Genomic DNA, 16,734 nt, shown 5'->3' on the forward strand with positions numbered 1-16,734 from the left:
CAGCTACCCCTCTGATAAAATGATTAAAGGTCTAGAAAACATGACCTATGAGGAAAGACTGAAAAAATTGAATTTGATTAGTCTGGAGAAGAGAAGATTGAGGGGGGGACATGATGATAGTCTTCAAGTACATAAAAGGTTATTATAAAGAGGAGGGTGATAAATTGTTCTCCTTAACCACTGAGGACTGGATAAGAAGTAATGGGCTTAAATTGCAGCAAAGGAGATTTAGGTTAGACAGTCAAAAAAAATTCCTAACAGTCAGGGTAGTTAAACACTGGAACAAATTGCCTAGGGAGGCTGTGAAATCTCTGTCCTAGGAGGCTTTTAAGAGGAAGTAGAGAAACACCTTCTGAGGGATGGGCTAGCTAATACTTTGTGCTGCCTCGGTGTAGGGGACTGGACACCCTGGTAACTGGTGTGTGTGTGTGGCTTTGTGAACAGCTTGTTAATTATCTGCAGACCCATCGGGGGAGCTAGCACATTGTTCCTGGGGTATCATACCAAAATGGTAGCACACTGGGTTCTGGTTCGTGTGTTATTATTTCAGAACCAGTTGTTGATGATAAAAAAAATAGAAACTAGTTAGGAAGGAAGGATGATCCAGTGGTTAGGGCATGACCCTGGGACTCTATAGATGGTGGGCCAATTCCTAGCTCTGGCACTGATTCCCTGTGTGACCTTGGGCAAGTCGCTTAGCCTCTTTGTGCCTCAGTTCCCCACCTATACAAAAGGCATGATAACCCTGCCCTACCGCACAGGGGCAGGACAAACACACTGAAGATTATGAGGTGCTCAGATGCTATAGTAATGGGGCTCATAAAAGAACTTTAGATAGATAGTTACTAAGGCCTGGTCTACACTGGGGGGGGGTTCGAACTAAGGTACGCAAGTTCAGCTACGCGAATAGCGTAGCTGAACTCGAAGTACCTTAGTTCGAAGTACTTACCCGTCCTCATGGCGCGGGATCGAAGTCCGCGGCTCCCCCGTCGACTCCGCCACCGCCGTTCGCGGTGGTGGAGTTCCGGAGTCGACGGGAGCGCGTTCGGAGTTCGATATATCACGTCTAGATGAGACGTGATATATCGAACTCCGAGAAGTCGATCGCTACCCACCGACCCGGGCGGGTAGTATGGACGTACCCTTAGTAGTGTAGGATCAGAAATAGTCACAGGCTCTGCATGTTTGCAGCAGCCTGATGACAAATCTGCCATCTAATCTAGGCATTTCTGGGGCATCGAGCATGGTAAGTAGGTATGGATTTCATCATAGCCTATATCTAGCATACTGAAGGGGCTATTGGTTATGGGGCCTTTTGGTTCAGTATCACTGCCTCCAATTGAGCACCAGTGATCAGTGACGGGAGTGAAGTGAGTTTGCTGAGTCTCAGTCAGACTGGTGCCTCCTTCACAAAAGCCACCATTGAAAGTGGCAAAGTTTGAACAGGCCGTGGAGACGGAGTTCCCCTGTCATCTCTCCGGATCAGGGGCAAAGGACGTTGGTGAGGACGGAGCAGGGGAAGCTTATGTTATATCTGCTGGAGAAGGGACTTCAGTCTTCAGCCAGGCACCTTTCCCCCCACTGAACATTGAGGGCCTTATGTCCCTCCTGTTTACACCAGTACATCTCCACTGACTTCAGTGGACATGCTCCTGCTTTGCACTGGGCGTGAGTGAGAGAAGAATCGAGCCCAGAGAGTCCAGAAACCGACGTGTCAGTGTAGGATGTTTTCTGATTGCTGAGCCGCCTAGTTGGCCAAAACAGCTAGGGGAGGCTTTGAGCACTCCTGGCATCTACTGCATTTTAGAGAAGTGGGCGGGGGAGGGGGGTTGATCAGAAACAATGTGGCTTTGTTCATGGGCCTTCCTCCAAGGTCCTTCCAGGAGACCAGTGCGATAGAGCACAGCATTCTCACCCCAGCTCATTAGGGACCCTTCAGAGTGTGTGTGGGTGGGGGTGGGAGAAGAGACGGGGAACATCTTTGCTCTATCCCCAAGACATGCTGTTCCCTGTGTGACGTTATTGATATAAATGGGGACCATATAGAACATGGGTTGCAACCAAGGTCCTGTAGTGGCACCAAATCCTAAGTAAAGGGGGGTCATATAAGGTGTCTAAGACCAGGTTCTGGGTTGCTGATTATAATTATGCTGTCTATATGTCTGTATCATTTTTAGTTGAAGTTATGAATGTTGGCTCTAGGCTGTCTGTATTTCAAGTTTGTGCTGTGCTTCTGGGGGAAGCCTCCCAGACAAGCTGGTGTTAGCTCTGCCTAGCCTGTTTGATGGCCCATTAAGGACCATTAAGGACACAATGGACCCATGGAGAGAAGGCAGACACGCCTTGTGACTCAGCAAAGTATGCAGGGACTGGCCCATGTGACCCCAGGCTCCATTTTGCTGTAAATTTCCACAGTGAAGACAAAGAGATTCTTACACCTGGAAAAGCCTATATAAGGCTGATGCTTCATCTCCATCTGGTCTTCAATCCTGCTTCTGACCTCTGGAAGGACTTTGCTACAAACTGAAGCTTTACACAAGGGACTGAACGACCCATCCCAATGGGGGATGCATTCCAGAGACTCAATCTGAACCTGCAGTTTACTCCAGCACTGCTGCAAGCCTGAACTAAGAACTTTGCCATTACTGTATGTAATTGATTCCATTTAACCAATTCTACCTCTCATTTCCACCTTTTTCCCTTTGTAAATAAACCTTTAGATTTTAGATTCTAAAGGATTGGCAACAGCGTGATTTGTGGGTAAGATCTGATGTGTATATTGACCTGGGTCTGGGGCTTGGTCCTTTGGGATCGAGGGAACCGTTTTCTTTTATTGGGGTGTTGGTTTTCATAACCATTCATCCCCAGGACGAGTGCACTGGTGGTGATGCTGGGAGACTGGAGTGTCTAAGGAAATTGCTTGTGTGACTTGTGGTTAGCCAGTGGGGTGAGACCAAAGTCCTTTTTGTCTGGCTGGTTTGGTTGGCCTTAGAGGTGGAAAAACCCCAGCCTAGGGCTGTGACTGCCCTGTTTGAGCAATTGGTCCTGATTTGGCACTCTCAGTTGGGTCCCGCCAGAATCGCTCCGTCACAGTGGCGTAGTCGGCAGGATCCACAGGACCAGGTCAATTAAGCTTTGGGTCAGAACCCCACGCTATCCAAATTTTAACTTTGGGATTGAGAGTTTGGTTGGTTAAAGATCAGTGACCATGAGACAGAAAGCGTCAGGAAAAGCAAGGAAACTGCAAGCCTTGAGAGACATCCTGCGGTTTGAATATGAGCAAAAACTGGCAGAAATTCGAATGGAAGAGAAGCAAGTCTTGGCCCAGCTGGAGAAAGAGGCGGCCGAGAGAGCGAGAGAGGCGGCCGAGAGAGCGAGAGAGGCGGCCGAGAGAGCGAGAGAGGCGGCCGAGAGAGAAGAAAAAGCTCGTAAGGGACGTCTGGAGCTCCTGGCTGCTGAGGAGGAGACTCACAAGATGCAACAAGAAACTGCTAGACTCCAGCTCCAAGTCAAAAAAGCAGTGGAAGAACGGCAGAGACTGTATCCTCTGGAAAATCCAGTTTATAACTGTGTTGATATGTGGTATTACTCTGGGCAGTTCTCTGTGTTTAACCCGTTTTGCTATGGCTATGGAGAGGGGGATTCTAACCTGGTGGGAAATAGCTGTTTGTCTGTGCAAATAAGCTGTGTGTCTGGGAATGAAGTTTCTGAATGTCTGTCTAATGTCTCAGAAGGAAATCTGGAGTTAGATCAAGAGCAGAAAGATCTCATTGGGGAGGAAAATGTTTCTCAGGAGCAGATTAAAGTAGATGGTCAGGTTAAAGCCCTAACTGAGGAAGGAGAGGGTAAATTTGTAATGGGTAATGGATTGGTGGCTAGTGCAGCTTGTAGAAGTAAACCTGAAATGGGTAACTGTGATTTGCTAAAAGTAGCTCAGTGTAGTGAAAAAAGCAGCAGCTTATCTGTTGGGAGTGGCAATGTGCCTGGTAGGGAAAGTTTGGAGGAGCCTAGGCAGCCTTGTGAGCTGATGGCTTTGTCTAATCAGCAGTTTGGGAAGACAGGGATAGTGGAAAATGAGTGTCCATATCCCTTACCTGTTTCCTGTGAGGAGAAATGTGACAGTGGAGGGAATGTGCCTGTGTCTGTCAGGAGTATTGACTTGCCTATGAAGGAAGCTACCCCAGTCTCCAAGCAGTTGTCTGTGAACAGCCCTGTGTGCTGGGACAAGGGAAGTGAAATCCCAAGCTGTGTGTCTGGTAAAGGAGAATGTGTCTCCGGCTCTTCTGTGTCTGTGAAGCAGACAGAAGGGGCCTTTCAGCCTGTGATGGTTGAGGGTGATTTAGTTGTCTCGAAGTTGGTTGTAAATACAGCTAAAGCCCAGGAAGGGAATGGTCCTGAGTTTGTGTCTGCTGGGGAGAATGGCACTGTGACTAGGTTGCATCCAGTTAGTGTCTTAGCAAAAACCCAGAGAACAGACAATTCTGGTGCTTGTAGTTTGCAAGTTGCTGATGTGTGGTTGGAAAAGGGTGTAGCAGCTCTGTCTGATCAGGGTGATACCCTAGCCAGGGCACAAGGAGAGCATGAAGGTGATTTAAGTGTGTTACCTACTGACAGTTTGACAACTTGTAGCAAGAAGGAAAAGATTCCTGAACTTGTTCATGGCCAAGGGAAGGAGACTGCTTCTGACCTGTTATCTAGAAAGTCTGTAGGTGTGCCTAAAAGGGGATTGTGTAGAAATCCGCCTGTTGGGCCTAAGGTGATTCTGAAGGTAAGTGAGACCCAGAAAGCGTCTGTGGTTGCTCAGGGAAGTGTTCCTTTAGAGCAAGCCCTAGGTGAAGAGGGGAAGGGCAGAACTTCTGTGAGGGGTGAATTGCTGCTTAGAGAAGCTCCTAGGGAAAGGAATCCTCATGGTAGCCTGTGCAAGCAGTTTACTGCAACTGAAGGGTGTAAAAGTGATTTAATCAGGGAAGTTTCAGTTCCTAACAGCCAGAAATTTTCTGTTGTGAATGGATCCACTGACTTTCCTTTTGAAAGATCCAGTGTGGGCAGCTTTGAAAAGGTCTCAGGTGGAGTAGAAGCTGTTAAGGAAGTTGAGCAGCCCTATAACCACCTGGCTGTGTGTAGCCAGCTTGTTGGGGAGACAATGCTGTTGGGACAGGAATGTCTCCATGCTGAATCGGTAAGTGAGCAGTCTGTGCTTCAGGATCTGAGGACAGATTCAGTTACTGGTTTTTCAAAGCAGAACAGTTTTATGGCTGAATGCTTGAGGAGGCAGGGGAGAGCAAGCCAGCTCTCACCCTCAGACTCTTTGGATTTGTGTGGTATCTCTGTTAGACAAAGTCCAGCCGTGGAATCCATAGCAGCTAAGAAGTTAAAAGCTAGTGTCTGTGTTGATGCGAATTACTTGGCTGGCAGGGAGAAGAAAGACTTGCTAATAGCTGTTAGCACAGAGGGCCCACCCCATCAGGCAGTAATCTCTGTTAAGCAAGAGAAATCAGGGTTTAATCCTAAAGGACAAGAAGGAAAGAGAAGACTGAATTTTGCAAAGGGAACCCACAGGTTAACCCTAAAAGGCCCAAACTCCAATGGTATTGAGCCAAGGGTGTGGCATGACAAACATGTTTGTAGATGGACACTTGCAATCAATTTGTTGTTATTGCTAATGCTAACTGTAACAATGTATAATGTGCCTAATCTTTTGGAAAATCCCTTGAACATGTTGAAAGGAATACATGAAAACACACTTTATGTTAAAGGGCCTTGCTATACTGATGTTTCACAGTTAATGCCTGTAAACAGTGTTGGAACTTTTCACAGGGGAAAATACATTCCAGACCTGATGTGCTGTATGAAAGGGGAAACTGAGGCACACTACCATATTGCGTTCATGGCTAAATGCCAAAAGTCCTGTACTATGAACAACATCAATATCTACATTGGTTTAATGTTAATGGGGTTCAAAACATTGGCCAAAGCTGGTATGGATAAAGTAGCTGTTTTCTTTAGCTCTTGGCAAGATCACCTGAAACATACAGGAACCATGCTGCAAAAGCTAACCAAGTTATACCTTAAGTTTGTAAAGAGATCCATTCATGTTATTGAACAGGACTTTGATAAACCATTTCGGTTATACACTGGTACGGCCTCTAGCCCAACACTAGCTGTAGTGAGACAGACCCAAGGAAAGGGGGCTCTTGGGATGCAGTCTGCGATGTTTTGTCATCCCTTCCTGCATCAGTTTTGCGTTGGGGGTGTGACGTTATTGATATAAATGGGGACCATATAGAACATGGGTTGCAACCAAGGTCCTGTAGTGGCACCAAATCCTAAGTAAAGGGGGGTCATATAAGGTGTCTAAGACCAGGTTCTGGGTTGCTGATTATAATTATGCTGTCTATATGTCTGTATCATTTTTAGTTGAAGTTATGAATGTTGGCTCTAGGCTGTCTGTATTTCAAGTTTGTGCTGTGCTTCTGGGGGAAGCCTCCCAGACAAGCTGGTGTTAGCTCTGCCTAGCCTGTTTGATGGCCCATTAAGGACCATTAAGGACACAATGGACCCATGGAGAGAAGGCAGACACGCCTTGTGACTCAGCAAAGTATGCAGGGACTGGCCCATGTGACCCCAGGCTCCATTTTGCTGTAAATTTCCACAGTGAAGACAAAGAGATTCTTACACCTGGAAAAGCCTATATAAGGCTGATGCTTCATCTCCATCTGGTCTTCAATCCTGCTTCTGACCTCTGGAAGGACTTTGCTACAAACTGAAGCTTTACACAAGGGACTGAACGACCCATCCCAATGGGGGATGCATTCCAGAGACTCAATCTGAACCTGCAGTTTACTCCAGCACTGCTGCAAGCCTGAACTAAGAACTTTGCCATTACTGTATGTAATTGATTCCATTTAACCAATTCTACCTCTCATTTCCACCTTTTTCCCTTTGTAAATAAACCTTTAGATTTTAGATTCTAAAGGATTGGCAACAGCGTGATTTGTGGGTAAGATCTGATGTGTATATTGACCTGGGTCTGGGGCTTGGTCCTTTGGGATCGAGGGAACCGTTTTCTTTTATTGGGGTGTTGGTTTTCATAACCATTCATCCCCAGGACGAGTGCACTGGTGGTGATGCTGGGAGACTGGAGTGTCTAAGGAAATTGCTTGTGTGACTTGTGGTTAGCCAGTGGGGTGAGACCAAAGTCCTTTTTGTCTGGCTGGTTTGGTTGGCCTTAGAGGTGGAAAAACCCCAGCCTAGGGCTGTGACTGCCCTGTTTGAGCAATTGGTCCTGATTTGGCACTCTCAGTTGGGTCCCGCCAGAATCGCTCCGTCACACCCTGCCAAGAGGGGACACAGCCCATAGCAAAGCCGAGCCGTGTCATTGCCAAACGTGTGCAAAGATTCACGGCGATGAGCAGGGCATGTAGATTAGACAGCTCAAAAAAAAGGACTTATTTGTATTACTCTAGCCTCAACATGCCTGGGCTGAGATTAGCGCCCCATGGTGTTAGGTGCTGTACATACACATAAGATACAGTCCCTGTCTTGAAGAGTTCACAATCTAAACAGACAAAGGATAGAAGAAAGAAAGTATTATAACCTCTTTTATAGATAGGGAACAGAGCACAGAGAGGGATGAAGTGCCTTGACTAAGGTTACACAGGAAGTGAGTCTGTGGTAGAGCCAGGATTAGAATCCTGCGCTTCTGAGTTCTAGCTTGGTGCCTTAACCACAAGACCAACCTTGCTCTCTCCCTGAAGCAAAGCTGACACCAGACACCCTCTTGTGCCTGTGCAAAAGTTTTCAACATCGCCGTTCTCTGCCACCCTCTGCAAGCAGTTTGTACTTTAGATGCAAGGATGAGAGAAAAGCTGTCTTCTCTCTTTGTAACCGTACACCAGATCCTTTTAACAAGGAAAAAAAAAAAGCCCAGGAGGAGCCTGCAGATGACAAGTCGGGAGCATTATTCCCTCATCTGATGTAAATTACTTTTTCAGAGGGAGGCTGCTTCTGGTTAAGGCTCATTATACACAAAGGAAGACCATTTTTCTGCTGACGCTGACAGCATCAGTAGAAAAAGCCCAGCGGCTAATGAGGAGAATTTGCAGCTCGTCTTGGTCCCTTAGCTCGGAGGCTGGAATGGTCTTGCCAGTTCTCAACTGGCAGAGTTTTCCCCTCAAGGCTGGCCAAACTCCCCCCTGGAGAGAGGCATTTCCAGCAATCCACTGCAGTTGCAATGGCAATCATCCGAAGAGATTTTCTATATAGGTCATATATCTATTTGCTTTGGTAAATATGGCTCTTTAATATATATGGTTTGCACACGGCCCTCTCTAAAACACACACACACACACACCAATAGATATTGGGCTTATTCCTCAGCCACGCATGAGTTCGGAACAAATGGAAAACAGGGCAAAGGTGATTCTAAGATGACGGGCTGCTTTAAAGGGCTGGAGCAACTAGGGCCATTCTACCAGCTGGGCAAAATTTGCTGGAGCACAAGGAGCACAGCCTCACCCCCTGCCCTTTCCTCATCACGCCCTTTATGCAGAGGGCGGGGAATGGCTGGAATGGAGCCAACCAGAAGATTTCCCTGCACATGGAGACTTCCCAACTGCCCCTTTAGGCCAGTCAAGTCAATAGCAAAGCTCCCAATGACTTTGTTGAAGCAGAGGCAGGTCCTTAGGGCAGCTTGTTCTGGTTTATTGTATGTAATGACAGGAGATATTTTATTTGCCCATACGGCCATGTATGTTACATCAATATGATTTTGCAGCCAGAGAACACCCTTCATCCTAAGCAGCTTTACAGATAGCTTATCTACAGAAAAAAACCTCCTCCACCCATGAAATGCAGCAGCCTCTGGGGTGGAGGCATTGTCAAAAAGCAGGGAGGGGAAGTTCGTATCAGGGCAAACAGCTGCAATCACAAAAAGCACCAGGCGATCTTTAATGCCCATGTGCAGCAGCCAAGGACATCAGTAGTACTTGACTCTTCTACCTGGCTGGGAAGGATGAAAGGCTGAGCTGCCCTTGCTGGGACTAAAACCTGTGGTTTCAGGAAGTCTAGTAATGCCAGACCTGAGACTTCGCTCTCTAAGCCATTTACATGCAAACTCTTCCCTCCATTGCTGCAGAGAAAGCCGGCCTGTGGTTAAAGCTATGGTACAGCCTGCCAGGGCTGCGGAGGAGCAGGAAATAGCCCTGAGACTAGAAAGCTTTTATTGCTTTCCATGCTGGAAAGCAAACTGGTCTGGGCAGTTTATTCCCTTGGATCTGGTCTCCTGCACGCTCCAAGCCATCCTCTGCTGAGGGCTCCATGTGGTTTAAAAGTCTGTTCACTGACAGCCCAGCCAGGATAATAGGGGGGTTTCGCATGCCAGCTCGCATTCTCCGGCATCATTACTAGGCCACAAGCTCTGAAGAGGCAAAACTAAAGCCACCTTTAAAGTCCCACCAAGTCTGAGTAACTCCGTCATGGAGAGACTGACACTTAATGGTGATGAATGACAAGTGGGGTGACTTCAGTCACTGGCCAGCCATTGCTCCAGTGTCCCCCAAGCATCCTTGTTTTGCTAGGGGCTCAGAACACACAGGAGCAAAATGAGAGTTAGCAAAGGAAAAAGCCAAAGTGGGGGGCCGCAGATGGCTCGGGGCAAGGAGGCTTTCACTACCGGCTCGTTCTTAGAGCCTGTTAGACTGTTTGGTGGCCCAGGCAAAATCAAGAAGGTGGGTCTCAGTCTAGTTCCCAGAGGATACGTGTCCACATCACAAAAACTAGCCACTAGCACTGACTGGCCACCCCAAGAAGGACGGAACAGGCCATGGAGACTGAACAGAATCTTTTCCCTGCTAGACGTGGTCCCACCAGGTGAGACACATCAGCAGGGCAGCATGGGAAATCTTGCAGTCACACTTGTCCTGTGGCTATGAAGAGGATGTCAGTCTCCATGACACCTTTCCCAACAGGCTGATTTATTACCTGTGTTGCTGTAGCGTCTAGGAAACCCAGTCATGGACCAGGCCCCATTGTCCTAGATGCTGTACAAATACAGAACAGAGATGGTCCCTGCCCCAAAGAATTTACAATCTCTTGGTTCCTTAATCCCCACTGGTTCTCCCTTTCGTTATTCCTCAGACCCATGCCTACACTTTATTTGTATTTTGCTGGCCTCTATTTTTTTGGGGGCCCTCCAGTCCTCTCTAATGGAGATGGAAGCTTTGGAGTCGTTTCAGGGGTCCCAGGCCTTCCACAAAGGTTACATAGGCTCGCACCACAGCTGGGCAAACATATTCCATTAAAATCCCCCCATCCATGGATTCTTCTTTTTTTTTTAAAAAAAAGTTGTATTTTGTTTGACATTTTTCAGCTCCCCAAATGGGAGGAAGCACCGGCACATTTGGGGGTTTTCATCATAAAAGCATAAAAACATTGTCAGCAGGGAAATTTGGCAAAACCACATTGTTTTCAAAATCCCCTTCCCTCTCCCCCTCCAAATTTCTATTTACCCTGTTCAGCCGGCCCCAGCTGGCAGCCTTTTGCCAGCCACTTAAAAATAAATACCAAAAAATTAAGCTCTCGACTTGATTGCCGGCCCCAGCCACTTCGCTGAGTATCATCGGGATTTTTATTAGTATTTCAAGAGCTTTTTTTGGCCGCTCTCTAATATTCTCCAAACATGAGCTCCCCAGCACACGGGGTCAAGGGGAGTTACTTATATCCTGCAGCAGGAGGATAAGGCTCCTGCCTTTCTTGGCAGGAGAGTCCCCAGTGATGTCGGGAGGCAGGAAATGGAATAATCCAGGGGGCTCCTGACTTGCGTTCAGATAAACCCAGCTGTTGCACAACACCGACCCATTCAGGAGACACACTGCCCCGGGGAAAGTGGGAGGGGCTGGGCCCAACAGCAACCACAGGGCTTGTCATGTGAATGTGCAAAGAAGCATGAAAGGAAGGACAAACGAAAGAGGGGCTCGCTCCCCTTTCCCTGCCCCAGCACAGCAAGGATTCAACAGCTCTCCACCACCCACCGCTCCCCCGGACACCAGGGGGTGTTTTGGGTGCACTAGGGCAGGCTCGCTGAGCTCCCTACGTGCAGCCGGCCGGCCATTGCTTGCTCACTCACTTTTGCAAGAACTCTTCCAGGCCACAGAGCTTGAGCACGAAGTCGTCCACGTCAATGCCGAGCAGCTCGTCGTATGTGTAGCACAGCGTCTGGTAGATGAGCAGGTCCACCGTGGAGGAGCCTGTGGGGGCGAGGAAGGAACAAACCCCACAGGGCGAGAGCCTCAGGCCATGATTCTCTGGGGCTCCCCATCCCACCCGCTTCTCTCGGATCAGTGACTGAGACTCTACTCCCCACAATCCCTCTCTGCACCCGGCTGGAGGTGGAGTCATGCGAGGAAGCACACGCTGCCTCCACAGTTCCCCATTCCTGCATGGCGAGACCCCAGGCAGCATCTAAACCATGCGGTGAGCCACTGCCTAGGGCAGTGGTTCTCAACCTATTTACCATTGTGGACCTCATATGCAGCTCTCTGTGTGTTATGTGGGCCACATCCACACAATATCTATACTACTCGTATGGCCCTGAAGATATCACATGGGCCGCAGCTGCGTGCTGATTGGGCCACAAGAGGCCCATGGCCCATCAAAGTCAGTGGAGACACTCTTATTAACTTCAATGGGCTTTGGATCAGGCCTGTAATTTAAGGCTTATCCTGCCTTAGTCGTATCCAAGCAACCACATCCAAAAGAGGACCAGAGACCTTGGTGCACATGCAGTGATGGAAAGTGAAAACGAGCTGAGACATCTGCACCTGGATCTCAACCCCACTCTGGCCTTCTTGGATGCAGCATTTGGTGCTGCCCATCACAGGGGGACACTGAGAAATTCAAAACCCAGGGTTTAGATGGGGGGCCCCCACCTCTAGCACATATCCTCCCATGGGGGCAACACAGACACTCTCTCCTCTGGGAGAGGAGTCACCGTCACCAGGATCACGTCTGTCCCATAGGAGCTGAAAGATGAATTTGCAGGACGAGGCAGAAAACACCACCGCTTGAGCTGCTAATGGCAGCCATCTTAGCCCCCTCGTTGCTGTGGGGACCGGCGGAGATGTGGGTTTCTCGCCGCGCGAGGATATCGTGTTCACAGGTGGACGCGAGGGCAGCAAAGCACCATACTTACCACCCTAGCAGGGACTTACAGTCACAGGTGAAAGTGAGCGGTTCCTGCACGCTGTCGCACACCACGGTCACCTTCAGGCTGATGCCGTGGCCCAGGTGCTCAGGGCTGAGATTGACCGTGCTCCAGACAAAGCCGGTGAGGGAATAGTCCTTGGTGCTGTAGCCAGATCTCAAGCTGCAGGCAGAAGCCGGGGGAGGGACAGAAGAGGAGTTAGAGATCCCTGCCCCATCCCACAAAGGGCTTTATCCCTCACTGTGTGGTGGATTCGCCCCTTCCTCTCTCCTCCTTTCCATAGAGGCACCAGAGGACGAGAGTCCTGGTCTCTTCTCCCTTTACAACCTCGCTCCAAGGGATCTCATCAGCTCACATGGCCAACACCAGTGACTCCCACCATCTACCTCTCTCTCTCCAACTCGCCTCCCTCCACACACTTCTGCATCTCGGCCTGACTCTTTGATATATCCTCACGGGTGTCTCATGGCCAGCCTGAGCCTGACGCGGCCCAAACTGAGCTCCATCTCCTTGGGCCCATGCCAGCTAAGTCTTCCTGCTCCCCTCTTTCTCTGTCACCATCAGCACAGCCTTCCGCCAAGCAGTTCAGGCCTGTAGCCTGTGTCTTGGACTCCACCCTCTCTCTCTAGCTGAGATACCCTTTTTCATTTCTCCCATGTGCCATTGTGCATCCTTGCAAGCCACCCCTTATGCATGGAACGCCCTCTCTGAACTAATCTGAAAGGCCACCTCCCACTCCAGAACTAAAGCTGGAACGCGTAAGGAAAATTGCCAGTTGGCAATGACTAAGCAGGTGGCCAGCAGGGATCACGGATACCATGCTTAATATTGACTTGAAACCAGCTGATAGTGCAGCTAGCCAGACAGCAGGCCTCCGTTTGCCTGCCTTGGTGCATTCCGTTTTCTTATGTCGGGAAACCATCCACCTAAGAGAGTCCTAAATGGTCTTAGTTCCCCCTCTTGCTTCCCCCTCCTTCCCTCACCTACATGTGGCAATGTAGCCCTGAATGTTAAGAATATATTTACCGTCTCCCCACGCTGTCCCTCTATAAAGCTCTCCCAGCCCCAAAGTGTTGAACAGCAGCAAGGGGCATCCTTATGTTGTCTCCCCGAATGCCTCTTTTATAGCTTTCGAACACCAACAGGGTGCCACCTCCACCCTCCTCCCCTGTGCTGCTTTACACGGAATTGTGCCAAAGATTCCAATCTTGTCGTCTCATCACTCGCACCCCAGGAATGACCCTTCCCCGGCGCCACTGTTTAGCCACCACACAGCATAAACAGCGGAGACAACAAAAGGCATGTCTTCCTTCTCCCAAGATTAATTAAGCCACAGTAATTAAATCCCAAGGGCATTTCAGCCACCAGTGCACTGACAGACCTCCAAGTTATGGCCTGTGCTGCAGGACAGTTAACTAAGGGGAGACCCCAGAAAGACAGTTTGAACGCGTCTCAATCCCTCCCAGGTACTTACACATCTAGCATGTGGCAGAAAGCAGCCACCTCTTCGTCCCTCTCCTCGGAGACCTCAAACAGCTCATAGCCATTAGCTAAGGAGTGCGGTCGGGAGGCAACCTGGCACGGAAAGAGAGCAAGAGATGCAGGGATAGTAGCAAGAAGGCTCATGCAAACAGCAGCCAGTGGAGTGGAAGGGCCCCAATTTCCCACTCCGCTAAGCTCATTTCCAAGTCACCGTGGGATGCTTCTTACTCTCTCCCCCAACCCCCATAACACGCATAGGCCATGTCTTCACTGCAGTCTACCCTCGAGTTAGGCAACCAACATGCGGGTCCTCTCCCTTTCGCTGGATCCAGTTGTGAGAGATACAAAGATTTCTGGGTGTGCAGCTCAGGGTTCATAGCACCACAGCTCACTTGATCGCTCTGGGCTTGCTTTCGCTGAGCATTGTGGGACAACTTGGCTGGCCCCATGAGGGTAGAGTGACCAGATAGCAAGTGTGAAACATCGGGACAGGGGGTGGAGGGTTAACCCTAGCCCTATATAAGAAAAAGCCCCAAACATCGGGCCTATCCCTATAAAATCGGGACATCTGGTCACCCTACAGGAGGGATTGTGGGCAAAAGTGGTAGAGGCCTGGGAAATTCATCTGCCAGCCAGACACAAGCTGGTGTGGTGTTACTGCCACTGTTGTTGGAGACTGTTCCTCTCTGAGCATCGCTATTACAAACGGCAGAGAGGGGCTAACACATCTAATGGAAATTCCTAGGGATTTCTCCTTTGACTAGGGAGCAAGGTAAGATGCAGCATGTGGAAAAGGAGTACAGTAATTAGAGTGGGTTGAAATGTTTTCATTGTATTTTTTTTTTTAAAAATGGCTTTCCAACCAAAATTAAAGTTTCTACACGAAATTTTCATTTGCACTGAAATTCTGGGTATTTTACCAGTAAAAAACTATTCCCCCACCCCGTCCCTTTTTCCCCTGGTCAGCCCCGATTTTCCAGTGGAAACAGAAGTGACCAGGGGAGGAGGGGAACTGAAACACTGAAACTAAAAATAAGTTTCAGTTTTTGTTTTGCTGAAAAACAGACAAAAATTCAGCAACATTTTTTGAATAAAATTAACACTTTCAATTTTATTTACAATTTTTGTGGGAAATGTTGCATTTTCTGACCAGCTCTAACAGTGATGAACTGCAGAACTCATTGCTTCTGGATAAAAATGAAGGCAAAGAACTAAAATAGTTTAAAAAGAAAGGATCTGAGTTTTATGGTAGCCTTTCAACCCTCATGCTTCGGGGTATAAATCAGCCACTAACAGATGGGGTCAGGAAAACACTTCTCCTAAGGACAGGTGGTTCCATAAATGTCCATTACGGGGTTTCATGTGCCCTCTTCTGAAGCAGCTGTGCTGGCCACTGTCACAGAGGAGATATGGGTTACCAACTTTCTACTCGCACAAAACTGAACATCCTTGCCCCGCCCCCTTCCTCTGAGCCCCCCCCCCCCCCGCTCACTCCATCTCCCCTCCCACTGTCACTTGCTCTCCCCACCCTCACTTACTTCCTCATTTTCACGGGGCTGGCTCAGAGGGCTGGGGTGCGGGATGGAGTGAGGGCTCCGGCTTGGGATGCAGGCTCTGGGGTGGGGCCAGAAATGAGGAGTTCAGGGTGCAGGAGGGGGCTCCAGGCTAAGACAGTGGGTTGGGATGTGGTAGGGGGTGAGGGCTCTCACTGGGGGTGTGGGCTCTGGGGTGGGGCCAGGTTTGGGGGGTTTGGAATGCAGGAGGGAGCTCTGGGCTGGGACTGAGGGTTTTGGAGGGTGAGAGGGGGATCGGGGCTGGGGCAGGGGGGGTGAGGGCTCCGCCTGGGGGTGTGGGCTCTAGAGTGGGGCTGGGGATGAGAGGTTTGGAGTGCAGGAAGGGGATCAGGGCTGGGGCACGGGATGGGGTCTGAGGGCTCTGGCTGGGGTGTGGGCTCTGGGGTGGGGTTGGGGGGATTGGGGTGCAGGAGGGTGCTCCAGACTGGGACCTAGGGGTTTGGAGGGCAGGATGGGGATCAGGGCTGGGGCAGCGGGTTGAGGCATGGGAGGGGGTGAGGATGCAGGTTCTGGGCGGCATTTACCTCAGGCAGCTCCCAAAAGCAGTGGCATGTTCCCTCTCCAGCTCCTATGTGGAGGTGCGGCCAGGCAGCTCTGCATGCTGCCCCGTCCACAGGCGTCGTCCTGCAGCTCCCATTGGCTGCAGTTCCCAGCCAATGGGAGGTGCGGAGCCTGCGCTTGGGGTGGGGGCAGTATGTGGCGCCCCCTGGCTGCCCCTATGCCTAGGAGCCAGAGGGAGGATATGCTGCTGCTTCCAGGAGCCACGTGGACCCACGGCAGTCAGGGAGCCTGCCTTAGCCTTGCTGTGCTGCCGACCGGACTTTTAACAGCCCGGTCAGCAGTGCTGACCAGAGCCGCCAGGGTCCCTTTTCAAGTGGGCATTCCAGTCGAAAACCAGACACCTGGCAACCCTAGATGAAATATCAAGCTAAGTAGTCCACTGATCTGATCTGATCTGGCCATTCTGCCTCTCTGCCATACGAAGTTTTGGTGTCACTCTTACCACCAGTCGAGTGATGGCACACGGATGACATGGAGAGGATGTATGCACTTCCTTTGGTGATGCCCAAGGGCTGGGCGTATGAGGGACAGCATAGCTACGCTGCTGAGACCGGGTTTATACTTTGGAGGTTAACAGAAGGGGCTATGAAACGTGCTCACATACTCGTATATTCTAGGGGCAAAGTGGAGCAAGAAATGGAGTCAGGACTCTTGGATTCTATCCCTGACACTAATGTGGGTCCAGCATTTAGGGTGGATTTTCAAATGTGCCTGTTAGTCTCGGGTGCCCAGCTGGAGACACATTGGCCTGACTTGAAGAAGTGCTAAGCTACATGCAGGTGCCCATCACCTCTGAAAATCTCCCACGTCGGGCATCCAAAACCTGAGGGCACTTGAAAATTTAGGCTTCTAGGCCTTGGCCAAGCTCACACAGTGAGTCAGTGGCCGAGCTGAGCAGGGAAGCCAGGAGCTCAG

General features: G+C 49.7%; 1 protein-coding gene across 1 annotated transcript in view; it reads right to left on the reverse strand.

The window, feature by feature from the left end:
• The window catches only part of PIK3C2B (phosphatidylinositol-4-phosphate 3-kinase catalytic subunit type 2 beta), an 83,709-nt gene that overhangs the window by 38,055 nt on the left and 28,920 nt on the right, over positions 1-16,734 (reverse strand). Inside the window, exons 3-5 of the mRNA XM_045014967.1 lie at positions 13,677-13,777; positions 12,210-12,364; positions 11,126-11,246 (exon numbers count right to left, since the gene is read on the reverse strand). Of these exons, the coding sequence (XP_044870902.1) occupies positions 11,126-11,246; positions 12,210-12,364; positions 13,677-13,777 (377 nt within the window). The remainder of the gene's footprint in view (positions 1-11,125; positions 11,247-12,209; positions 12,365-13,676; positions 13,778-16,734) is intronic.

The sequence above is a fragment of the Mauremys mutica genome, chromosome 4 (assembly GCF_020497125.1).
Source record: "Mauremys mutica isolate MM-2020 ecotype Southern chromosome 4, ASM2049712v1, whole genome shotgun sequence".
In the NCBI taxonomy this organism is placed as follows: Eukaryota; Metazoa; Chordata; order Testudines; family Geoemydidae; genus Mauremys; species Mauremys mutica.